This window comes from Sapajus apella, unplaced genomic scaffold (genome assembly GCF_009761245.1).
Source record: "Sapajus apella isolate SASKATOON/1434 unplaced genomic scaffold, GSC_monkey_1.0 scaffold8, whole genome shotgun sequence".
In the NCBI taxonomy this organism is placed as follows: Eukaryota; Metazoa; Chordata; class Mammalia; order Primates; family Cebidae; genus Sapajus; species Sapajus apella.
This window is the reverse complement of record NW_022436948.1, coordinates 843380-868962: the sequence shown is the minus strand read 5'-3', so window position 1 is coordinate 868962 and position 25583 is coordinate 843380. Positions and strand designations below refer to the sequence as shown.

General features: G+C 55.0%; 1 protein-coding gene across 20 annotated transcripts in view; it reads left to right on the top strand.

Moving 5' to 3' along the window:
• The window catches only part of PCBP3 (poly(rC) binding protein 3), a 264296-nt gene that overhangs the window by 228696 nt on the left and 10017 nt on the right, over window positions 1–25583 (top strand). For 8 of the 20 annotated variants that reach the window (XR_004268552.1, XM_032276689.1, XM_032276690.1 and 5 more), the window contains 6 exons: window positions 3647–3778; window positions 5213–5341; window positions 8483–8626; window positions 12158–12199; window positions 23405–23483; window positions 24286–24345. Coding sequence is in view for 17 of the 20 variants with exons in the window: in XM_032276689.1 (XP_032132580.1) it covers window positions 3647–3778; window positions 5213–5341; window positions 8483–8626; window positions 12158–12199; window positions 23405–23483; window positions 24286–24345 (586 nt within the window). In the remaining 3 variants the exon portion in view is untranslated. The remainder of the gene's footprint in view (window positions 1–3646; window positions 3779–5212; window positions 5342–8482; window positions 8627–12157; window positions 12200–23404; window positions 23484–24285; window positions 24346–25583) is intronic. The other 12 variants (XR_004268554.1, XM_032276696.1, XM_032276704.1 and 9 more) reach the window with 7 other exon arrangements.

Here is a 25583-nt window from a genome sequence, read left to right as displayed (position 1 = left end):
CAGCGAGGTTGTGTTTTGGTTCAGTACCCCCAGGAAGTGAGGGGTCATGATTTTGCTGGCAGCCCTGAAGTCTTCAGCAGATCAATATCTTTGTCCATTTGGTATCTGAACTGGCAGGACAGGCGTGTCACAGGAGCTGGAGTTGGGCCAGGAAGGCCTTTGGGTAGGGGTCATAGGGGCTGGGGCGAAGCTGGGAAACCCTTTGGTAGGGACTGTGGTTTAAGGCTTTTTTTGCATTTGGGAACACGGGATTATGGAGAATTTCAGGTCATGTTTTGGTGGAACCTCTTGGAGACTTTAGAGGCTCTGCCCCAGTCATTTTGCCTGTGTTAGTGGGATTGCATCAGGTGCAGCATCAAGACCCTTATCCGGAATCTGCGTCATGCTGCCCAGAGCCCACACAGCTTGCTGGTGGGCAGAGGAGTCCTCCGGGAGCTGAGGAAGCCGTGTCTCTGATGTGCATCTAAGCTGCCATTCCATTTTCAAACCAAGTCTCCGCCTACTAAATTTTCAGGGGTGGAGTCACAGAGCAGGAATGAATGTTTTTCAGTCAAGGACCCAAGGATTACAGTTCAGGGCTGGGAAGTAGAGAAAACACAGCGGGTTATTGGAAACGCCTCCCATGGTGTGGTGTATCTAAACTGAGGAGGAGGATGACAGGAGACCTTGCAGGTCGAATGCAGGAAGAGCCGTCCATAGCCACCAGGAGGATGAGGAGGACCACCTGCACCCAGCGTTAGTCACCCTGAGTGCTGAAGGCCAGGCAGGATGCTAGCGGCCCTTTTCTTCCTCAGGCACTCTCACTGGCCTGGAACGAGGAGTCTTTCTGTGTCTCGGTTTTTCTTTCTGGGGATGGGATTATGTTTTCTCCAGAATCCTTTGTGAATGTGGCAGCTATTACGTAAGCGTCCTTGTCGGGAGCTGGGGCTGGTGAGGGGCACCTTGCTCTCGGATCCACAGGGACCCTGGCTCATTTTTGTTCCAGGCCTTTTTCGGTGTGTTCTGCTGCTGGCTGTTGCTCAGCAGAGGGCTATTTGCATCCCTATTTCTGGTTTTGAGTGAGGCTTCACTCCGTTGACATAATGGAACAAAAGGGCTGCTCTTACACCAGCACCTTCATACCTCGAAGGGTAGAGACAGTCGAGGTTGTTGGAAGGGACTTTCTAGTCTGTCCCCAAATCTCCAGTTCTTTCATCTTATGGCTGTGTTTGTGATTATTCTAATCACCTGCTACGGGAGATGTTTTATCACAAACATATCAATTTAGATGTGTCTGTGACTCTTCTAATCACTCCTACTGGAGACGCTTTAGGGCCGTGTCTGTGACTGTTCTAATCAATTCCTACTGGAGATGTTTCATGACTGTGTCTGTGACTGTCCTAATCACTCCTACTGGAGATGTTTCATGACTGTGTCTGTGACTGTTCTAATCAATTCCTACTGGAGATGTTTCATGGCTGTGTCTGTGACTGTCCTAATCACTCCTACTGGAGATGCTTTAGGGCTGTGTCTGTGACTGTTCTAACAACTCCTACTGGAGATGTTTCACGGCTGTGTCTGCGACTGTTCTAATCACTCCTACTGGAGATGTTTCACGGCTGTGTCTGTGACTGTTCTAATCAATTGCTACTGGAGATGTTTCACGGCTGTGTCTGTGACCGTTCTAACAACTCCTACTGGAGATGTTTCACGGCTGTGTCTGTGACTGTTCTAATCACTCCTACTGGAGATGTTTCACGGCTGTGTCTGTGACTGTTCTAATCAATTGCTACTGGAGATGTTTTAGGGCTGTGTCTGTGACTGCTCCAATCAATTCCTACTGGAGATGTTTCATTGCTGTGTCTGTGATTGTTCTAATCAATTCCTACTGGAAATGTTTTAGGGTGGCATTTAGGACTTGGCTGGGGGATCTTTTTTGATCCTTGGGTTTATTTATTGACAGAGGTCAGGTAATTCTGGGTTATGTGCATCCAAAAGAATTCTGAATTCTTCTGTTGGTCATTGCACGTCTTGTCTGGGTAGGGACTCCATAAGTGTAGCTCTGAATTCAGCTTCAATCCAGGTTTCAGTTCTGGATTTACCTATACATCTGGCTCATGGGAGGTTGGGCTTTTCCAGGCAACTGGCATTTGGGAGTCTTAGGAGGGCTGAAAAAGACAGAGGTGGAGTCGATAGAGGAGCTGAAAGGGAAGGCCAGGCAGGGGGAGTGCTGGGCAGGGACAGTGAAAGGACAAGGAGGGAGGGCTTAGAGCCTGGGAGTCTGGTTCGTTGCCAACGTCTGCCACGTTACTGACTAGCTTTAGCCAAATACTGTTTTAGTTAAGTTATTTTTAAATCAGAACTTTATTTGGAGGCTTCTTCATATCAATCAAAAAAATGCTGCCCACTGGGCCTGAACAATCTTATTATCTATCTTTTTTAAGTTATCTCTCAATGAACAACTTTGTTAAAGTAAAATGTTCCCCCTGGCCAGCCACTAAGGCCCAATCATCCTTGGGGAATTGATGCCATTTAGAGAGACAGGCACCAGAATTCGGGTTGCAGCAAGTCCATTCAAGAAGGAGTTTCCCTGGAAGAGGCGGGATTGAGACATGGCCCATGAAAGCGGGTGGCAGGAAGTGGACATTTAGTGCCCAGGCCTGTCCCTCAGGTCCCCGACCTGACACCTCGACGCACAGAGCCTCTCCCTGGGCTCCAGTAGGTATAGCACCAGAGACAACACTCAGAATGGATCAAAGTCAAGCTCAGCACAGAAAATAGACAAAGGGGAACTCCATCCTATTTTCTTGGTAGCCTGTAGCAGTCTGTCCAGGCACATGCTGACCCCAAGCCTTGTTTGTAAGAAGAGGGCACTTTTTGTGGAGGGCAAACTGTATTGTCCGGAATCGTAGCTTGGGTATGATGGACCCAGAGCTGAGGGCTGTTCTCGGGGAGCTGCCTTGTCACTGCCCCCGTGGAGCTGTCTGCTGCACTCTGCAGCGTGCTCCAGGCCACAGCGAGACACTCCCCACGTGACTGATAAAAGCCCTCTTCCCCACGAGTTGCCAGCCTGAACCCAAAGCCCAGCTCCATCTCCTGGGTGTCAGGACCATGAGCCAAACACCAGGCTGCCCAGAAGGATGGGCACATGCCCCCCCTACCTCAGCCTTTCCTGCCCCTCACTTCTACATTAGCCACACACCTCTTTCTCCAGGTCAGAACCCAGGAGCCATTATCTGCCCCTGTGGCCTCAACACCCAGTCATGGCCTGTCCCCCATGTCCCTGCTCCACCTGGCCCTGGTTATCAGCCCCAGCCCCAGCTGGTCTCCACCCTCCATTCTCCCCTCCCTTGAGCCAGTGTCTGCACTACTGTGAGCCTCCCTATCCACACCCCTGCCCACCAGGTCTCCACGACCAAGGCCAGACCTGCCCCAACTCCACTGTGGCGCAGTGACCATCCTGCCTTGCCATCTGTGTCCAGCTCAGCAGCATCTCCTCGTCCTCCCTCGTCTGACCCGGCCTAGCCACTGTGTCCTCGGCTATGCATGGGAGGGGCTCTGTGGGCTTCTGAGTGTGGGAAGCCAGGACACACCCCCTGCACTCCCCCTGCTTTGTCACTGCACGAGGCCTGATGTGTGGCCAACACGCCTATCTCTTCCCTTCTAGGACATCATCAACTCCATGAGCAACAGCCCTGCCACCAGCAAGCCCCCAGTGACGCTGAGGCTGGTGGTGCCCGCCAGCCAGTGTGGGTCCCTGATTGGCAAAGGAGGCTCCAAGATCAAGGAGATCAGGGAGGTAACAGGACCCTCCCAGCCTGGGTGGGTGCAGAGCCTCTAGGCAGGCTGGGGGTGGTGGGCACAGGCCAGGCAGTCTTCCTGAACCTCATCCCTGCTGTCTGCCAGCCCAGCACTGGCCATGCAGACCGTGCAGCTCAAAGCCCGAAACAAGAACACAGGACACATAAGCAAGCAGAAGTGCACTGCAGGGACCCACCCCACCCACTGCCCACCTATGGACCCACCCCACCCACTGTGTACCTATGGACCCACCCCACCCACTGCACTCCTGTGGATCCAACCCACCCACTGCACTCCTGTGGACCCACCCCACCCACTGCGCACCTGTGGACCCACCTCACCCACTGCACACCTGTGGACCCACCTCACCCACTGACTGTGCACCTGTGGACCCACCCCACCCACTGCACTCCTGTGGACCCACCCCACCCACTGACTGTGCACCTGTGGACCCACCCCACCCACTGCGCTCCTGTGGACCCACCCCACCCACTGACTGTGCACCTGTGGACCCACCCCATCCACTGACTTCGCACCTGTGGACCCACCCCACCCACTGCCCACCTATGGGCCCTGCCCACCCACTGTCCACCTATGGACTCATCCACCCACTGCCCATCTATGGGCCCCACCTACCCACTGCCCACCAGTGGACCCACCCCACCCACTGCCCACCTGTGGACCCACCCCATCCACTGACTGCACACCTGTGGACCCACCCCACCCACTGCCCATCTATGGGCCCTGCCTACCCACTGCCCACCAATGGACCCAGCTCACCCACTGCGCACCTGTGGTTCCTGCCCACCCCACTGCTTACCTGTGGGCCATGCTGCGGACAGGGGGGAACCTGCTTGTCACATGGCTCTGGGCAAGGGAAGCCCTGGGCACTGGGCGTGGCATCTGCTGCCGGTGAGGGGCCTCCACAGCACCCAGAGGCGGCCCTGAGCCATTGGCCTGACCCAGCTGGTGGAATTTGCAGGTATGAAATTCACATTCCCACATTTGTCCTATTTCAAGGAGAGGCTTAATCCTTTCCCTGTGCAGCAGGGCAGCCACCCCAATCTTCATTTCTTGCCCACTACCAGAGTCCACCTTTCTTTGTGACCTAAAACTCTGCAGAGGAGAGAGAATTCCACTTATTTGAAAAGAGTAGTTTGTCTCCCTGAAAACACCTCTGGTTAGATGCCTCCTATCTAGCCTCACCCAGGTGCCACGTGCACACAAGGGAAGGTGCAGGGCCAGGTGCCAAGCTGTGGTGGCAGGGGCGGCACTGGGGCAGTTCTGATGGGGCAGGGGAGGGGGCTCGTGGGCCGTATGCAGGTCTCCAAGGACATGTCCTCTGAGCTGCCGTGGGTGCCAAGACTCAGGAGGTGCTGCCGCCCCATGTGCTGCCACCCTGGTGCTCTCTTCCAACATCCCCTCTCTCCAGTCCACAGGTGCCCAGGTGCAGGTGGCTGGGGACATGCTGCCTAACTCCACGGAGCGGGCAGTGACCATCTCGGGGACCCCGGACGCTATCATCCAGTGTGTCAAGCAGATCTGCGTGGTCATGCTGGAGGTACTGTTTGCGTGCTGGGGCCAGACCATCTGAGTTCCAGATTTGCTCCCTGCACTGCAGGCAAAGGCTTGGTCGCCCCGGTCATCCCAAGGACTCACACAGTTGAGGCTGTGGGGGCTCCTGATCTGGGCTTCCAAGGCAGCCAGAGTGAGAATTTGTGCCAGTGTGGGTGCGTGAGGGTGCTGGGGCTGCTAGCTGAGGGTCCAGTGTCCATGGCGGCATCTAGGGCAGAGCATGTGGAGAGGAGGGAGCCCCTCTCCGGAGTTGGATGAGAGGTTATCATCCCGCTGAGGGGCCTTCTGCACGGAGTTGGAGCTGCAGACAAGGTGCTCATGCCACCAGAGCCAGGCCTTGATGGGGGCAGCTGGGTGTGGGAGGGAGGCAAAGGCAGAAGGCTCCTCTGCGCGTGCAGTTCTGCAGAAGGAGGCATCAAACCACCATGGAGGAACCATGGGCAGAACTCGGGAAAACACACAAAACCCACGCAGAAGTAGAGAGGCGCGAGCAAAAGCTTTAGACAGAGAAGCAGAGAGGGCACCTCAGAGCAGATGCCTCGGGGCAGGAAAAGATTCTGAAATATACTCAAAGTTCATGAAGCCATCAATAGTTGCCAGCTTTTCCTGAAGCGAAAATGAAGAAGCCCGCCCCAAATGGAAGGTTCTAGCAGCTCTGCGGAGTCAGCCTCCAGCCCCTCCTGCAGCCCAGGCTCATTCCTCTCTCGTAATTGGCTTGGGGTTTGAACCCATGTTTGACTCTTTAAAAAAATGTCTGCATAGTTTTTGTTTTCCTGAAGTTTGATATTTTGTGAAGTCAAAAATATTTTTCAAAATATTCTCGTTCTGAAATCTTCCCCACTCCCTGGTTAGGGTGACAGTGCGAGGCTGGTCTGAGCTCTCTGTTTGACCCTCCTGTCTCCAGGGCCCTGGCGGCCCTGCGGCCGAGGCTCAGGAGCAGTCAGTGACTGGAACAATTCTAAGAGGGACATCCCCAATGGAGGCCGAGGTCCAGCTCAGAACGACACTCGGGGTCGTCAGCGCCACCTCGTGCCTCTGCTGCCTGCATCCCGGTGCCGTGCAGTGCAGCCCCACAGACAGGGCCATCATGGAAACCACCTGTCTCCTTCCTGGGCCGGGAGGTCTGAGCAGGACAGGGAACTCACAGCAGACGTGACTGGCGAAGATGGCCGGGCAGCCGCCCGCACCCCTGCTGGCTGTGCAGCACCGAGGCCCGGGCGCCATCATCCCAGGAAGGAAGTTGCATCACACCTGGAAACAGCCTGGCCCATCCTCAGCTGAAGAGTGGCTGGAAAAACAAAGCCAAGGGTGCTTAAAGGCCCTCCCAGTTGATTGCAGGACTTCTGGGCTGGGTCGTGGGCGTGCCTTACCTCACACGCAGGAGATTGCGGAGGAAAGGGCTGCCCAGGGTGCACTGAGTCTGTGTGGGGCCGGCCAAGAACACAGACATCTCCACAGATGGTACCCTGCCCACCCAGGGCCCAGCATCCCTGCACCCAGTGCAGGGGAGGCCAGTAGGCCCTGGGCCCACGTGGGAAGTGAGAATCACAGATCAGTGTCAGCCAGGGGCTCCTGTGCCAGGGTGGCATTGGAGGCCCATCAAGCAGGGGCGCCAGCATCTCCAGGAAGCCAGGGAGGGCAGTGGCGGCGGCAGCTCCCCTCCACCCTCAGTCAGTTCCTCCCACCCCAGGGCCAGCCTGGGTCAGCCCAGACCCGCCCAGCATCCCCTTTCCCATATTCCTGGAGGTCACACCCGGGGCCCTGGCTCTGCTGATCCGACCACCTGTCCCCAGTGTGGTGCTTTGAGTGTGAGTGGCACTCCCTGAGCACTGAGCTGGCCCTGAGTCAGCCGAGGCCCCAGAAATCCCAGCAGGGCAGGCTCCCCTGCCAGGAACGGTTCTGTGGGCCCAGTCCCACCTCTCCCTGCTAGACCAACCCCAGCTGGGGTGCCCCCCAGGCCTAGGACTCCCACTTCCCTGTCCTGGGCCTGGGGGACGGCCATACAGGGGGACTGACCCAGGAGGAGGGTCAGGTTAAAAATGTTAATCCTGAGTTTCCCACAGAATAACCAAGGGAAATTTCAGCAAACCCCATCATAACTGTGGAATTTTTCCTTTGGAGTCTATAAGCTCTTGGAAAATACTTTTTCAAATAGTGAAGTGGAATGTTTCCAAGTCTCCCATGGGGATCTCTGCTGACTGTCACCATGAGCCAAGCCGAGTGCTTTGGACATGGGTCCTGGTGGAGTCCTGCAGGGCTCCCTTTATCCAGAGCATTCAAGAGAACTGCTCAAGGGGCCTCCCAGCTCCCTGTGAAGCTCCGCAGCCCAGCCTGCAGGGGCCCCCGCAGAGGGGCCAGCACCACAGGGCTCGTCTGGGTCAGTGGCCAGCCCTTGTCCAGCTGGGTCTCGGGCATAAGGGACCCCCCCAGCTGGCCTCACACAGTGGGACTGACCTTCCACACTGCCCCAGAGCCACCAGGGATGTTGGGGGCAGGTGGTACTCTCAAGAGGCCGGTGTGTGGCAAACTGTACCCCAGTGCTCAGAGAGAAGGAGCCGTCTGGAGGGGTGGGGCTGTAAGACAGCCACTCAGAGGGTATGGGCAGTGGAGTTCTTCACTCTCCTCCCCAGCACTGCTATGACTTGGGGAGGCTGAGGAGGGTGGAGCCGGTGCAGGGGGTGAGTGGGGTGGGCCGGGATGCGCCTCCACAGTGCAGGGGTGAGTGGGGTGGGCCGGAGCCTCCCCAGAACGGGGTAAGTGGGGCAGGCTGGGGCGTGCCCTCCTGGTGCAGGGAGTGAGTGGGGTGGGATGGGGCGTGTCTCCCTGGTGCAGGGAGGGTGAGTGGGGCAGGCCAAGATGTGCCTCCCCAGTGCAGGGGGTGAGTGGGGTGGGCCAGGGAGTGTCTCCCTGGTGTAGGGTGGGTGAGTGGGGCAGGCCGAGATGTGCCTCCCCAGTGCAGGGGGTGAGTGGGGCCGGCTGGGGCGTGTCTCCCTGGTGCAGGGGGAGTGAGTGGGGCGGGCGGGAGCCTCCCCAGTGCAGGGGTGAGTGGGGTGGGCCGGCGCCTCACCGTTGCCAGGCTGCAAAGCTGCTCTAATGCTCTCTCTCCCTCTCCTGTCCCTTTTCCTAGTCCCCACCGAAAGGTGCCACCATTCCCTACCGCCCAAAGCCCGCCTCCACCCCTGTCATTTTTGCAGGTGGTCAGGTAAGAGCCGACCCGCTCGCGGCCTCCACTGCCAACCTCAGCCTTTTACTGCAGCACCCGCCGCTGCCCGTTAGTGCACTCAGGTTTTCTCGCCTTCTCACCTGCATGTCTCCCACCCGCGCTGGACGCAGAGCTCTGCCACCTACACCCAGCACCGGCTGGTGCAGGGCCCTCAGAGCACATCCCCCCACAGAGACGGCCCCACAGAACTGTGTTCTCCTCCCCAACCCAGGCAGGAAGGATAAGCAGACCACACTGAGATCTGGCTCTGCCTAACCGGGGCCTGGGAACTGGCTGCTCTTAGGAAACTTAGATAGCCGGCACGCAGGCGCTTTCCAGGTGACTTTGTGGCTCATGCTGGAAACAGCTAGCACGGGGAGAACCAGGGTCTCGTTTCCCGACATCCATGTTCCCAGCTCCCAGGATGCGCTCATAGCAGGGACACGCGGGAGGGAGGAGCTCTGCACAGAGGAAGGACGCGTGGCCTGGCGAGCCATGGCCTGGTGAGCTGTGGCCTGGCGAGTGGGCGTCTGCGCCACTGTGCCAGGACCTCCCTCCACTCTGAGCAGAGGCCTTGCAGGTGCCCCACGTCCTGTCTGCAAAGCTGGTCCTTTTGCTTTCCACACTCCAACTCCGTGTTCTCCTGCCAGGAATGGCAGCACCTCTGGAGGAGCTCGGAGGATGGGGGCCCTGCCCAGACCCTCACCTGATCGCAAACCCTGCCCAGGGCACGGGGAGCACCCACCCACCCCAGGGCTCCTGCGGCCCTCCGTGGCCAACAGACTTGGACGGTTCCGGCGGGGGTTGGCCTGGAAGAGTTCTGCGTCCAGGCGGCCGCAATGTGTGTCTTTGTTCAAGGGAGAGTTGAGACAGACGTCCCCACAGGTGACCCTGGCAGGGCAGAACGAGCTGAGGTTTTACTTTACCATCTGAAAGGAGACAGAAGAGGCAAATGTTAGAACTTTTCCTGGTGTTTTCCTTATGGTGTAAAGGAATCTTATCAGAGCTCCCACTTGTGGCCCACATTGGAGGGGGAGGCTGGGGCGTGTCCATCCCTTCCCTCCCGGCTGTCCAGCATGCTCAAAGCAGAGCACACCTTCCCCCACCCCCGACCCTGCACGCAGCCTGGCACATGCCCCTTCCTGCCCTGCTGTAGTCAGGGAGCCCCCACATGCACACATCGTCCTTACAGCAGCCCCAGGACACAGCACACCCCTATTTTACAGCCAGAAAACTGGGCCTGACGAGCCAGGGAGTTGCCTGGTGTCACAGCCTTGTGGGCACACGAGACATGTCCTTATCATGCCAACCCAGGGGACTCTGGTCACCGGGGATCACACGGAGTCACACAGTGGGAGAAGTCCCTGTGCAAAACTGTTTCACTGCTTTTCCCCCAAATTCATGGTTAATTAACAGGGTTAGTAACCTCTGTGGACTCCACCTTGATGTTTAAACAAATCCATAATAATATCCTGTGGTAAAAGGAGGGATTTTGTTCAAAAGGAATGTGTGTTTATACAAACACATGTGGAGTCTTCAAGCCACTGGGGTGGGGTCACCGCTCCAGGGTAGAGGGTGCACAGAGCCCTGCTCAGCCGCCAGCCATGCGCCCCTAACTCCTACATAGAGGGCAGCAGCCCGCCCTCCCGACTGCAGCAGTTGAAGGGCTCTGTACAGTGGGTGCTGTCCCAAGGCTGATGCTAAAATGTCAGCCCTTTGAGAAGTGGGCCTCAGGGCCCTGGGAAGTCTGGCCTGGCCAATGGTCAAACTTGGTGGTGTGGAGGACAGAATCACAGGGAGTTACTGCCCTGAGATAACCCAGGGGAGCTGCTGAAATGCAAACCCAGAAGTGAGGGCATGAATAAGACCTAAGCCTGCAAGCCACTGCTGTCTCCTGGATGACTCAGACCCAGAGTGCCTAGATTAGGACACACAATCCAATACAGACATAAGAGAGGTCACCTTGAGGACCCACCCACTGTATTTCTGTCCAGTCACAGAAATCAGGGGCCTAGAAGATGCCCCACCACTATGGGTGCTCTGAGGGCGCCCATGCAGCTCCCCTGCAGCCTCTGCACCAGCAGCAGCTCCGGTCAGCCACCCCCACGTTTCTAGCACGACATGTTCACGGGTTCAATTAGCAGAGCCTGCTAAGGGACAAGCAGATAGAAAACATAACGACAGTAAGAAGATAAAGTCAGAAAACCAGCGTGGCCTAGGTTGCGGATTGCTCTGAGCCCTTGCGGTTCAGCTCAGACAGGCATGGCTGACCTGGGACCCTGTGCCCTGAGGGGGCGGCTCCCAGCATGAGTCCCAAGGCCCATCACCTTCGGTGACACACTGGAATCTGTCCCTGACAACACCTTTACAAAACAGTTGCAGTGGTCCTCACGACACTTTGTACAGGACAGTGGGGTCCTTGGTTCCTGCTCGATCTGATAAGATTCTTTTACTTCCTCTGCCGATGCAGCACAGTGGCCTCACAGCCCTGGGGTTTCTTTCAAAGCTGCAGGTCAATTGGCCTTTAACTCCCAGGATTGGCTTATGATGAAAACTCTCGGCCGATTCAAAACCTGTGGGAGGGTTTGGGCTGCACAAAGGTGACACACATTCTTCCCTGAGGCATCCCTCGCAGGTGCTCAGGGGCCCCATGTGTGGTCACTGTGGACACCACGGGTCCTCATGGGAAGTGGCATGGGGCCCGCACAGCCAGGGGCTGGTAGCCGCATCCTCCACCCCAGGGCCACCAACAGGCCTGGTGCAGCCCCTTCCACTCCAAGTCCTGATAGCTGTTCATGCTCTTTGCTCTCCCTTGACTCTGTGTGGCCCATTTGTTGTCTGGCCATGAAATCACCTGAATCACCTGAAAGCGTCTTTGCTGATGGGACCTATGGGGCAGGTGGGGCCTCACCTGCCCAGATTTCAGAGTCAGGGTGGGAAGGGGCTGCAGGTTGGAGTCACTTTTGAAGGCAAGGGAAATACTGAACCAAAATGAGGCCTTGGGGGCCCCACATGACATCTTGGGTGGGGCGCATTGCTGCCCCCACAGCAGAAGGTCCACCCCCTCCCGTCTTAACGGCACTCATGAAAGGCAGCAAGCCGCGACCGACGTAGACCTGCTTCCTATGTAGACTGGCTTTTGCCAAGCTGGCTTTCGTCACCTTTTAGAGCTTTCTTTTGTTGTTTGGATTTCTTGAGGTAAATATTTCCCAAAAGTATTTACTCAGACGGCTGATTAAATTTTCAAAACCTTAATACTTAGTGGACCTCCTACTGGGGAGTCAAACAGATCATTCTTAGATGATTTTGCTTTAAGAAACTTGGAGTCGCAGGAGTTGGAAGCATCATGGCTGAACTGTTGCTCTCCCACCCTCGGACCTGGCCAGCTCAGCTCTGCCTGCCCAGAGGAAGTGGGCGAGTCCCCCCTGGGCTCCTGGTCCCCTGGGAGGGTCAGCCCTTTGTCCCAGAATGGGGACAGGTGGAGAGGCCCAGGACCGGGAAGCTTCTACCGGAGGGTCCTTGTCATGCTGGAGGGCGGCGGTGGTGACGGGCTGAGGTGCAGCCGGGTCGCAGTCTGACGGGGTCTCTCTGTCTCTCCAGGCCTACACAATCCAGGGACAGTATGCCATCCCCCATCCAGATGTGAGTCTTCACTTTGCCTTCCTCTCTCCTTTCTCTTCTCATAGTTGTTTACCTACCTGCATGCTGCTGTTAATTGCTACTAACATTAATATTACTCAATAATATTAATCAACTTCTCAGCGTTCCTGACCTGTGTCGTATCCATATGACCTTGAATAACCTTTTAACCTCTTAGCACTAATCTTGCTTGTGTTGAGGACTTGGCCTGATGTCAAATTGTCTTGATTCTGCCGCAGTCCTGGGTTTTCCTCCCTCCCACGGGGCCTCGGAGGGAACTGAGGACAGTTCTGTCCTGTGCAGGGCGCTGAGGGTACACTCACCCCACAGGCAGGGGTTAGTGGTGCATTCTGTGCACCTACGAAGTTGGGTGACATTATCAAACAGGCCACAAAGATACATTGGCAAGGACATTTGAGGGCCTGGTGAAATTGACTCTCCCCTTTCAGAGTCCAAATGGAAACGTAGGGTCCATCTACGCATAGAGATCCCAGCCGAGGAAAGCCAGTGGGGCAGGCCTTTGTCTTCCTTCCAGAGGCAGGGTGATGCCGCGCTGGCGTCACCATCCCTGGCTCTTGTGCAGAGCTGGGTCCCATGTGGCTCCATGCCCAGCAGCTCCCACCCCTCTCTCCTGCTGTACTGGGTCTGGGCGTAATTCCAGTGCTGGAAGAAGAAGATGCCCTCAAATAAACTGTCCAAGGGGAACCCTGGGCTGCACTGGGCTGTGCGGCTCTGAGCCCTTGGGAGCCTAGAGATAAAAGTTGCAACCTATGAGCAAAGGTCCTCTCTGGAGACCACTTTAGAGCTCCCAGGGAGTGAGGGCTGCACGGCAGGTGCTGGGGAGAAGGGAAGGGAGAGGAAGAGAGAACAGAGAGATGGCCTCAGCAGAAGCTGCTTGGTGCTGTCTGCAGATACGACAAACCTGGAACTGGTTCTGAGGAGGCTTTCTCTTTTCTAAACCATTTGAATGTTGCCCAGCTCAGCAGCTGCTCCTCCTAACGCAGTTCTGTGCCGTGTGCTGCTCCCTGTGAACTGCCAGAGGTGCTGTGAGCTGGATGGAGTAGGGCTGCTCAGGGGCCTTCTGCAAACCCTGCTGCCTCTGAGTTGGGAGTGGGGACGTCCATCCGAGTGAGATGAGAAGGCAGGTCGGGAACATTTTTAAGAATTAATGATCATTAAATAAGTCTTTGATATAGAGATGCAACATCATTGCAGGAAAATTTATGCATGGAGAAGAGATACACACCGGTGAGAAGCTGTACACATGAGTGCCTGAACCCACCAGGAGGCCGGGCTGTGGCCACCACTCACTGGAAGGCACTGTTGGGACTGCCCCAGCCAGTGCCCAGCCGAAGTGCTAGGCAGAAGCAGAGGCATGTGTGAGCGTGTGCGTGTCCCCATGCGTGTGTGCGTCAGGGGTGCAGGGGCTGCTGTGCTGCCTCCCAGCAGAAAGCCTCTGTGAAGGAAAATGGCAATGGAAGCCAGGGGAGTCCAAGCTGACTTTCCGGGATGGCCCAGGTCTGTTTCAGACTCAGGACAGGTGGCCATGCACATCTAGGGAGGCATGTGTGCAGAGGCAGGTTCTAAAGGGGGTGTCACTTGACTTTGCAAAGCTCTGGAACCCGAAGGAAAGGCAAGGTGTGGTCCTTCTGGTAAAGGGAAGGTTAGTCAATGGGGCCAGGGTTTGTCTTTACCCCACACTGTAGCCCTGAAGTTGGATATTCAGACCTGCAGGGACCCTCTGGTGACACTTATGGGTTTCCTGTGACCACAGAGCCTAAAGTTCCCACTGCCGCCTTTGGCTGAGCACCCGTCTGAGTCAGAGTGCTTGTTGGTCTGAAATTCCCAGAGGCCGTGGCTCTGTGTGCACATGTGTGGGAGCGCACATGTGATGGGTGTGGGTATTGGCTTTTACGTGGATTGGTGGCTTTGCTTTCCCATGTGACTTTCTCAGCATACCCATAAATGGGTAGTTTTGCAGATTGTTTCAAATTAGCTTAAACAAACATATAACTAGCTGTTGGAGAACTGCCTCTGTGCACACGGTAGTGATTTGAGATGCCTGGTGCTGTGGTTTAAATGCATCTGTTCCTCCACTTCCTGTGTTGGAACCGAATCACCAAGGTGATGGTATTAGAGGGTGGGGGTCCCGGGGCTGGGCGTGATTGGGTCATGAGGGCTCCACCCTTGTGAACTGAGTTGGTGCCCCTGTAACAGGGGCTTCAGGGAGCGGCCTCCCTCCCACCCCTCCTGCCATGTGAGGACAGAATGTTCAGGCACCATGTTGAAAGCAGAGACGGGGTCCTTCCCAGACACCAAACCAGCTGGCACTTTGATCTCCAGTTTCCAGCCCCCGTCACTGTGAGCCATGCATTTATGCTGTTTGTGAATTACCCAGTCCAAGGCATTTCGTCCCAGCAGCAGGAGTGGACTGGGAGGCTTGGTTCCTTACTGTGAAACAGCAGCCTGTGGAAGACATTCTGTTGTCTACGTCAGTGTTGTGAGATTTGCAGAGCAGCCGTTATTAATAGAAGAGTGGAAGCTTCCGTAGTGCTTTTCTTGCAGGCATATAAAATTGAAGACTCAAACAATCACTTAATTCATTAAATGCAAAAATAAAATGATCATTTGGTGACATAGGTAACAATGATCAGAAAAGCAATTTTTATCTGAGCTTGGTATTCAGTAGAAATTTTAAAAGCTTCAATTTCTTAGACTATCAATACGATATAGAATATATTATTTTAATTTATAATATAATTGAATAAAAGGTTATTTTTACAACAGTGGCGGCTTGCATACAGATACTAGAGTCATTTTTTAGCAACGTGATTTTTTTACCTGGATGTGTGGGCCCATGAATAAGAAACATCAAGCGTAAGAAAATACACTCCTTAGGTTTGACTATTTCTTTATGTAAAACTAAAAAATGTATGTGTTTTCTGTGCCCAATTTTAAAAAGTGTTTTTAGCTTGTTCTTATTTAAGAATCATCGGGCTGGACATGGTGGCTCAGGCCAGCCGCGGTGGCTCATGTCTGTAATCCCAGCCCTTTGAGAGCCTGAGGCAGGTGGATTACTTGAGCTTAGGAGTTTGAGACAAGCCTGGGCAACATGGTGAGACCCCGTCTCTACCAAAAATACAAAAAAATTTAGTCAAACCTGGTGGCACACTCTTGTAATGCCAGTTACCCAGGAGGCTGAGGCAAGAGGATTCCCTGAGCCCAGGACGTGGAGCTTGCAGTGAGCCAAGATCGTGCCACTACACTCCAGCCTGGGCAACAGAGTGAGACCCCACTTCAAAAAACAAACAAACAAAAGGAGTCGTTGGCACTCACCTGCCCACCCACTTTTCCCCGGCTTCTCGCACACCACTTGCGTCATTTTACCTGCGTCCTCCTGGAGTTGTGTTGTGTTGTCGATGTCCAAGTGTTCTGAAGAGGCACAAAGCCCTGCTGGACTGCGGGAAGGACTCTGGAGGACAGAAGTGGACATTTCGGGTCAGCCTCAGCCACGGTCCAGTCAGGTTCTCCAACGGCCACTAAGGAGCCTGAGAGACTGTCCATGTGCTTCTTTGTGTGTACTGCCTGGCCCCGGCCAAGTGCAGTTTCAGAAACAAGAAAGAGAAACAGCACCTGACACCTGGGACCTGAGAGCAGAGCAGAAAGCGTGCACGCCTGGGCAGACTGCCTGACTCCCACCCAGCACATCCGCCCCTCCTGAGAGCAGAGCAGAGCGCGCACGCCTAGATACACGCCTGGACATGCACACCCTGGACACACACACTCCTGGACACACACACGCCTGGACAGACCACTTCTCTCTCACCTAGCACTTTTCTGCCCCTTTAATGACAGTGGTGCAGTTACACCAGAAAGGAATTGGTTTTTTCTGGAAGAAATTAGTGAACTTCAAAAATACCCTCATAGGCCAGGTACAGTGGCTTTCTCCTGCAATCCCAGCACTTTGAGACGCCAAGATGGGAGGACTCCTTGAGCCCAGGAGCTCGAGACCAACTTGGACAAAAAAGCAAGTCCCCATCTCTACAAAAAATACAAAAATTAGCTGGGCGTGGTGGCGCACACCTGTAGTCCCAGCTTCTCAAGAGGCTAAGGTGGGATGGTTACCTGAGCCCCAGAGGTCGAGGCTGTAGTGAGCAGAGGTTGCACCACTGCACTCCAGCCTTAGCAACAGAGCAAGACCTTGTCTCAAAAAAAGAAAAAATACCCTCAGATATATGAATCTTTATTTCTAGTCTTCCAAGTCTCCTAATCTCTCCCTTACTTAACATCCCCATCATTTGAAGGGGATGTTGAAAGCAGACAAAAATAAAAACATGTTTGAGTTGATGAAGAATTTGCCACGCAGGCTATTTTACATGCGCCTTGCGCCAACCCTGTGAAGCAGATCTCAGGACCATGGGGCCAATTCCACACACAAGGAAGTGGAAGCTCTGAGAGGTGCCTTGGCCAGAGCTAATGAGTCGGTGATGGGAGAGCTGCCGAAGCAGCCCGCCGTGAGCAGCAGATGTGAGCAATGCTGGGAGTCACATGGACACCAGTATCTGCTAAGAACCTGGTTCTTCAGTGAAAGAGTCGTGGGGAAATTGTGGAAGCGTGTCATCGGAAGAGGGAGCTGGGGGTGGGATGCACGGCCAGACCTTGTGCTGGGTGCGGCCCTTCGTCCCAGCTGTGCAATCCCTGGGACACTGTCAGTGCCACATATTTCCCCTGGACGCGTGGAGGGCACGCACGGCTCTTGTGACCGTCTCATGCACCCACAGAGGGCTTTCTCCTCCCACTGGAACCCCGTGGGGAGGGGAGCGAGGGGCCCCTCACGCTGTAGTGAGAGAGTAGCCAATGCCGTGTGCCCTGGGCACCGGGTGAGGACCGCAGCCTCTCTCCCTCTGAAGCCTGACACTTTCCAAGACCCTGCAGCTGCAAGTGGTGCTGAGGCTGGCCCATGGCCCCACCTGCTGTCAGAGCTGTGCTACTGCAGCCATTCGTCTCCGGAAACAGGAGGACCCCGCAGCCGCGCTGTGGGCTGGAGTTCCATCTTTCCTCTCTTGGAATACCCCATCCTCCGCTGGGTTCTCACATGCCGTTCCTGCCCACTTGCCCTTCTCAGAACCAGACTTCGCATTTTTACAGGACCCTCGGGACACTCACTGGCCCGTGGAGTTCTGAGAAACACTGATCAGGAGGCCTGAGAAGGAAGAACCCACATCCAGATGGAAGCCCAGGGGAGACGTGGAATGGAGAGAGAAAATTCCAAGAGACACACTTGGAGAACCTTCCGAAATTAGTAAGAGAAACCATCCTCACATTCAGAAGCACCAACAATTCACAAACAGGATAAACAAAGGGAAATCCATCCTAGAAATATCAAAGCAAGACTACGTAACACCAAAGACCAAAATCAATCTTAAAAGTAATCAGAGAGAATATGACAAAGGACATCAGTGAGAAATTAGGTCGACTTCTCACCAGCAACTTTAGAAGCCAGAAGATGGTGGCTTAATCAAAGAAAATGGTTGTCAGCATAAAACTCTGTCTCAAGGAGGATCTTTCAAAGACTCACATGTAGCCATTTGTAGACAAACAGATGTGACCGGGAGGCCACAGCAAATGATCTTCTGATGGGTGCCCTGTGTGGGATCCCAGAAGGAAGGCTGGAAATGTAAAGAAAAGTGACCACATTTGGTTAACAAACATCATCTGTGAACTCACAGATGCCCCTGCCTAATTCACAAGACTGACACAAGAGTCAAGTGGATAGAAATAGCACATGTAAGATCAGGCATGTGTGTGAGGAGACGGGAACACCCACAGTAGTCAAGTGGATAGAAACAGCATACGTACGGTTGGGTGTGCGTGAGGAGACGGGAATGCCCACAGGAGTCCAGTGGATAGAAACAGCACACATAAGATCGGGTGTGCGTGAGGAGATGGGAACACCCACAGTAGTCAGGTGGATAGAAACAGCACACGTAAGATTGGGTGTGCGTGAGGAGATGGGAACACCCACAGGTCACTGTCTCATTCCACTAGAGGGTGAAGACACCGAGTGTAGACTCTCAACACACCATTAAATTCCAGTGACCACTAACAGCAAAGGTGTCTGATATGTAACGTCTGTGACAGGACAGGTGAAAATGAGTGAGGGAAAAACTCTTAACCCAACATAAGAAAAGGAGTGAAATAAAAAAGAACCCCTGGAAAAGCAGGACAATTTGAAAACAAGATATCTAAAATTAGTCCAAACGTGGGGATGATTGTGATCAAAATGAAAGGAAATTCCAGTTAAGATGCAAGGCTGTCAGACTGTATTTTTAAGTTGAACAAATAGATGAGCAAACAAACAAAAACAATTTTTTTTTTCTTTCGAGAGACACACCTCAAGCATAAGGACCCAGAAAAAAAGTGAAAGAATGAAGAGGCTAAGGAATACGCAAGAAATAAACTGGTGTACCAATATTAATGTCAGCAGAAGGGAAAAAGCAAGACTTTAAGAAAAAAACTTTAGTCATTACATGTTGATAAATTCAGCTCACAGAAGATACAATAATTCAAAATTTGTACGTGCTTAAAACATAGCTTTAAAATATATAAAGAAAATAGTTGACAAAACATGGAGAATTTGACAGACATAGTGAACACTTGGCACACCTCTCTTTCCATGAGTGATAGGCCAAGTAAACAAGTGTGAAGAAAGCATCAACAGAATTCTCCGTGATCCTGACATAATTGACGTAGGTTGAACACTACACCCAGCACCACTGTAGAATTCACAGAGACATTTGCAAAACCTGATCACGTACCAGACCGTAAAGCACATCCCATCATCTTTCAAAATCGGAATGGTGTAGCTCACACTCTCAGCACAAAGCAGTTACAGTCACGCACCATGCAGATGGTTCAGGCAACAACAGGCCACACAGACGGTGGTGGCCACATGAGAGTGGAGGGGAGCAGAGAAGTTACTGGTGACGTTGTAGCCAGTGTGAAGGTGCCGCGCAGCACGTTACCCCATGTGTGCTGCTGGTGCAAACCCCCTGTGCTGCCAGCCGTCTAGCACCTGCTGTCATGCACGGTTCATCATTCTTCATGGCACTGATAAGCAGCGGTGGCACTGGGTTATGTGTTACTATGCTTCTTATCTTATTTTAGTGTATTCCTTCGACTTGTCTAAACAAGTTAGCGGTAAAACAGCCTCCGGCAGGCCCGCAGGAGGTGTGCAGGAGGCAGTTACAATCAGAGATGACTGTGCCAGACTGTGTGGTTTGGGTGCAGTGAGAGACCAGTAAAGTCTGGTTCAGACCTGAGAGCTCAGGACCCCCCCCACATAGGAAGGAAGCCATCCCTGAGATGTGGACGGGACGAAGCTGCCCACAGGAGCCTGGGAGAGGGCGGATGCTCCCCGCAGTGACAGGACGGCAGGTCATAATTTATTTCCTGCCATAAACAAAAACCATCTCCCATGTATCAAGAACTCCAACACAAGACAGAAGAATTTAGCAGTTTTAGGAGAAAATATATAGAAGAATGTCGTATTCTCAGTCAGGGGAGGATTTCTTAAAACATAAGCTCAGACCATAAAGGAAAACACTGATGAGTTCAACTACATTCAATTTTAGAATACTGCTTCTCGTAAGACACCACAGGCGAGTAGGGAAAAGAGCTGGGCAGCACGAAGGCACAGCACAGGCAGGATGGTATCGGAAATGCTGGCATCGGAAATACCGGGGAGCTCTCTTGAAGTCAGCAAAAATCAAGCAATAAGAAAAATAGGCGAAGGACAGAAACAGGAATTTTACTGGAGAGGACATGAGAATGCAGGTTAAAACTACCATGGCAGCGGCCTTGGCCTGAGTGACGGTTGCATGGGTGTGTTTGTTTTGTGATCATTCATTGCGTTGCATCTTAACAAATGCTTGTAATTTTAGTAGTTGTCTGTGTGTTACGTTCTGAGTCAATGTGAAGTGGAAAAGGCAGTTTACAGAGAAACATCGGTCATGGGACATTTCCCCTGCCCACTCTCCTGCCCTCCTCCCCCCCCCCCCCCCTCCCCCTTCCCCCCCCCTGTGTCTCCTCTTTCCCCCCCCCCCCCCCCCCCCTTGCCTGCCCGCCTGCCCGTCTGACCTTCTTCCCCTCCTCCCTCGACTTCTGTCTTTATTCTTTTCCTCTCCGTGATTTGGAGGTTCTGGTGTGAACCAAAAGTCTCATTTTTTACAGGCAGAATTTTCTCAAAAATTGGAAGGCCCCTTGACACTTAGTCCTGTTCCCGCCTTTAAAAAATGTGGAAATTGAGTCCAAAAGAGACGCAGTGGCCGGACTGATGCCGGGCAGAGCCGGGTGAGCACTGTGTCATGGTCTTCGTGCACCTGCTCACCCATGCTCTCCACAGATGCCCACGCAGCACCGCCTTGTGCCAGGCCAGGCCTCCCTGGGATGTCCCCTATGTTTCTAGGTGGGAGGAAGGAGATTCATCTGCTAGTGTGGTCACTTCTTCATCAAAAGCCAAACACGTGTTGGGGACAGTGTTGTCGCCTGCAGCACATGCCAGCTGCCACTCACATCCATTCCCCACTTTTATAGTTCGAGGAACTGAGGCCTGGAGCCACCAGGCCTTCCTATCGTCACAGGCCGGGCCATCTTGGAGCCAACTCGAGCCATTCTGTGCCCTGCAGAGACCGGGGGCACCCCCTCCCTTGTGTCGCATTCCCTGGCCATGGGGCAGCTCCTGGGCCTGGCCACTGGGAGTCAGGGGTTTGCGCATCCCAGTTGTGCCACTCAGCATCCGGTGACTGGATGAACTCGCTGGTAGCGCCTCACCCCCCTGCAGTTCTCCTGCCTCGCCTGGACAGCCCGGTCTTTCCTGGAGTGCCCTGTCCAGGTGGGGTGCCTTCACTAGGACCCCGATGCACCTGCTTTCTCCTACTGCTCCCGCAGGGCCTCGTGTCTCACCGTGAGGTAGACTTTGTCCCGGTGACTTCAGCTGGTGTCCTTGGGACAGCGTCTCCCCCACAGGCTCTCCTGGCACCCTCGTCAGGGGCTTGCACACACGTCCCCTCAGGTAACCTGGCAGGCCCATTCATGTTATGTTACGGGGCAGCGCAGATGCCACCCACATGGGAGCTGGGTCGTCTTCCTGGACCAGCAGCTGGGCTCTGCGGCCCGCCAGGCAGGGGCACTTCCAGCCCCTGCTGTGGCCTTCACAGGCACCCACTCTTCAGGGCACTCTTAGAGCTGAACCTGACCCCTGACCTGAGCTCTCCTGCTGCACCAGGAGTGGCCTTGCTGATTCTGGGATACAGTCAGGTCTCCTTGGGCAGGCCTGGGGTCAGAGGACAGCCAGGAAGGCGGAGAGGCCTGGGCAGGGCCTGCTTTGCAGATGTGCCCCTGTGTAAGTCCTTGCCAGATGTGTCTGCAATGGCAGATCTCTGGAAACAAAGTCAGTCTGCGGCACCAAACACCTCACAATCTCATTGCTCTCCACTACACTCAGAGGTGTGCCAGAGGCCACTGGCTTGCCATGGGGACTGGACCCCATCTTGTGGGAGTATGAAGAGGCCAGATGGCCACAGCACACCAGACGGCCCCCTCCTGCCAGGCCTACCCTGCCCAACAGCTGGCAAGGCCAGGGGTCATGGAGGGGCAGGGCTGGGGATCAGCCCCCATCCTCCCAGGATACTGGGTACTGAGGAGGGGCCTTTATCTTGACTCTGGGTGAACTCTTAGGTGAGAGCTCCTGGGAGGCTGAGCACAAACCCACCCAGGAGCACAGAGCTGGGAAGGTGCTGGGACCACGGTCGCTGCCTTCCTGACCTGGGCTCCCTGGTGTCTGGGAACCCGGGTTCCAGGGGTGGGGAGCAAGCATAGGGATCTTGTCAGGTGCCCAGCAGCTGGCCTCCTCGCATACAGACAGCAGCTCTGCTCCGAGTGCCCACACCTCAAGCCTTGGCGGCCTCTGCAGCAGCTTTTGCCACCCCACGCCCTGTGCAGTGAGGAAGCTGAGCTGCCTGCCTGGCTGGGGATTGCAGGAGTCCACACGCAGCCACCACACGGGGATGCGTTTGGGTTGGATGTTCTGAAAACGATGGGAGGTGATGCCCCTCCCCGAATGTGCCGCCTCCCTTCCTGCCGGGCTGCCCCCCCATAGAGGAGCTTCGTCCAGTGCCCTCCTGAGCCCCAGGACACCCTCTGCAGTCCCCAGCCTTGGCAGGCCAGAGACTGGAGGCCCATGGCTCCTGGCAGAGCCCGGTGTGAGGAGCCCCGTGCCGTCTGCTGAGCAGTCCTGGGCTCTCCAAATCAGGGACGTAATTTTGAGCATCCCAAATGTGGCCTCATCTTGCCACATTTACTGTTATCTTTTGCTATTTTTAGTTTTTATTTAAGAAATGAGACTCAGGTAAAATAACTTTAAAAATGGCAGCAAAGCCCTCTTGAAAAGTCTTGTGGCTCAGGAACTGGGGAGGAGAAGGGCTGGGGGCAGCCTGCAGGGACTGGAGGCACAGGCAGCTCCCAGCTGAGGGCCTGAGGTATCCCTCACTCACGCCTTCCACAGAACCTTCCAGCACTAGTGTTCTGTAATCCCAGGAAAGGCGAGACGTTCCTGGAGATGACTAGAAGGCAGATGTGTGGCCCTTCGGGTGTCCCCCAATCCCAGGTCACCTCCTGGGTAAAGCGAGGCCCTGCAGGGGAGGAGAGGGGGCCAGGCCTAGCACAGGTGAGGCCAGGGCGAGCTTTGCAGACTAGAACCTCTGGATACCACAGAGGCTAGCCTGAGTTTTGTGACTGGTGACTTGGTCTGGAATCTCCTAGACATGCAGCTTGTCTTCCTCTGTGGCTCCCAGACTCTCCCAGGCCCGCTGTGACCCACTGGCCCCAGCCAGCTTCCTGTCCACACCAGCTGGTGAGAAGGAGGCTCGGCTGGTCCAGGCTGGAGCTGCCAGGGAGCCAGGGAGAGAAGACGGCGATGGCGGCTCCCTATACCGCTCTCCGCACGCCGGGCAGTGCCCCACGCCCGCTCACAGCCTGGGCTCCATTGGCTTCCCCCAGGCCAAGTCCTTGCGTTCTCTTGCGTCTGCCATGTGTCCGCATGGCCCTCTCTATCTATCTGTGCAAAGTTCTGTTACTGCCTTTTTAATTTGGTGTGACTTGTACTCAATGACAATAACCTTCTTAGCTCTCATGTCCCTCCTACCCCAGCAGTTGACCAAGCTCCACCAGTTGGCCATGCAGCAAACCCCCTTTCCTCCCCTCGGACAGACCAACCCCGCTTTCCCCGGTACGTACCCAGCCCTTTTCTCACCTCCTTCTCTTCTCACCTGGGGACTTTCTGTTTCTGAGCTGTGACACTCAGTGCAGTGTGTGGAACAGGTACAGTTGGAGTCGTGAGTCCCAGTGGTGCAGGGTTCACACGCAGCGGGCTTGCCGGGGCCGGGGCCGAGGACAGGGTGGGGGTGGGAGGTGGGTCTCACTCCCACTGTGGGCCAGTTCACCAACAGCTGGCCTTGCTGTAGCCTGGCTGTGAAGAGACATCTGCTCACCGAGAGTCTGCACTTGCCAGGCAGTGCTCTGTGCTGTCCCAGGTGGCCCTTCCTGCTAAGCACACCCACGGGGCCATCCTGGAGCCTTTTCTCCAGGAGCAAAAGCACAGACAGCAGCCGTGGGTGCTCTTCTGCAGGAAGCCACTGCATGTCCCGGGGTGGCACCCAGCCCTGCCCCAGGAGAGCAGTGGCCGAGTCAGCCCCAACCCAGTCGCCATCATAAGGCCGTCAAGGGTGGCCGACCGTGGCAAGACCCCCTCCTCCAGGCGTGCCTGGCAGCTGGGCCTCCGTCCCCGAGAGGCAGCACCATGCCTGTGGCTGAGACCCTTCCCCGTGTCGTGCCTGGCAGCTGGGTGTCCCTCCCCTCAGAGACCGTGGTGTGCCTGTGGCTGAGCCCCCCTTCCCCTTGCGTGCCTGTGGCCGTGGCTGTAGAGCGCCCCGGTGCATGTGCCAGTCATATTTTGAGCTTCCCTAGTTGAAGGGACACTGCTTATCTCCTTGAGGGCAAAACATTAAACCTGTCTCTTCTTTGCTCTCCAGGAGAAAAGCTGCCTTTACACTCCTCCGAAGAAGCTCAAAATCTGATGGGCCAGTCGTCAGGTAACACAAAGCCACATGCCAGGAGAGCAGGCCAGGGCGGCAGAGCAGAGCCCAGTAGAAGTGGGTGTGGGGCGTGCTGCTGCGGCAGCTGGCAGCTTCCGTGGGGGCTGTGGACCAGCCTCAGGTGCTGCCGAGGGCGTGGGTGGTGCCACACTGCCACTGTGACTGGATGGTGGGGCCTGAGGTGCTCAGGGCAGGGCACCACGGCCTTGCAGGAACAGGAAATAGAGGCCTCACCATGGTGCACTTTGCAAAAGCTTTTTTGCTCATAGTTTCCTAGGACTACCAGCAAACCTGTACGGAGGAAGATCAGTCTGAACTGGATTTGCGCACACCCCCTTCTGATCTACAGTGAAATGTTTGTTCCTCGGATACTGTGGGGCAGCACATAGATTTATAGATTCAGTGACCAAGGCCGTGAAACAGACACAGTTGTTTGTCTGGGGCTTAGTGGGTTCCTAGGCACCCGTGAGGAAGATGCCACACACTCGCCACTCCTCATGGCTCTGTGTACATGTGGCCGGTGCCACAGCGGCTTCCTCATGGCCAGACAGGTGTCCTGTGATGACCCTTCTCTCCCCATGGCCCTGTGAACTGCACTGTACACACGTACCAGCCACAGCAGGTTAAATTGAGTGGGCAGCGATGGGAGGGGTTTGTGGCCGTTCTAATGCTGGAGCCAGGAGACTTCTCCTGTGGGCTTGGGCTACCGGTTGGGGCATCCTCATTTACCCCTGGCTCCTGGAATGCCATCATCTTCATAAGAAAGAGACTCACTTGGGCCATGCTGTCCTGAGATGAATGGATCCTTGGGCTATGCTGTACTTAAGTAGATGGACACATCAGCCACACTGGCCTGAGATGGATGGACACCCGGGACCAAGATGGATGGACACCTGGCATGCTGTACCGAGATGGATGGACACCTGGGCAGTCTGTCCTGAGATGGATGGACACCTGGGGCAGTCTATCCTGAGATGGATGGACACCTGGGCCATGCCATCCTGAGATGGATGAACACCTGGACCAGTCTGTCCTGAGATGGATGGACACTTGGGCCATGCCGTCCTGAGATGGATGAACACCTGGGCCATGCCATCCTAAGATGGATGGACACCTGGACCAGCCTGTCCTGAGATGGATGGACACCTGGCATGCTGTCCTGAGATGGATGGACACCTGGGCCATGCCGTCCTGAGATGGATGAACACCTGGGCCATGCCGTCCTGAGATGGATG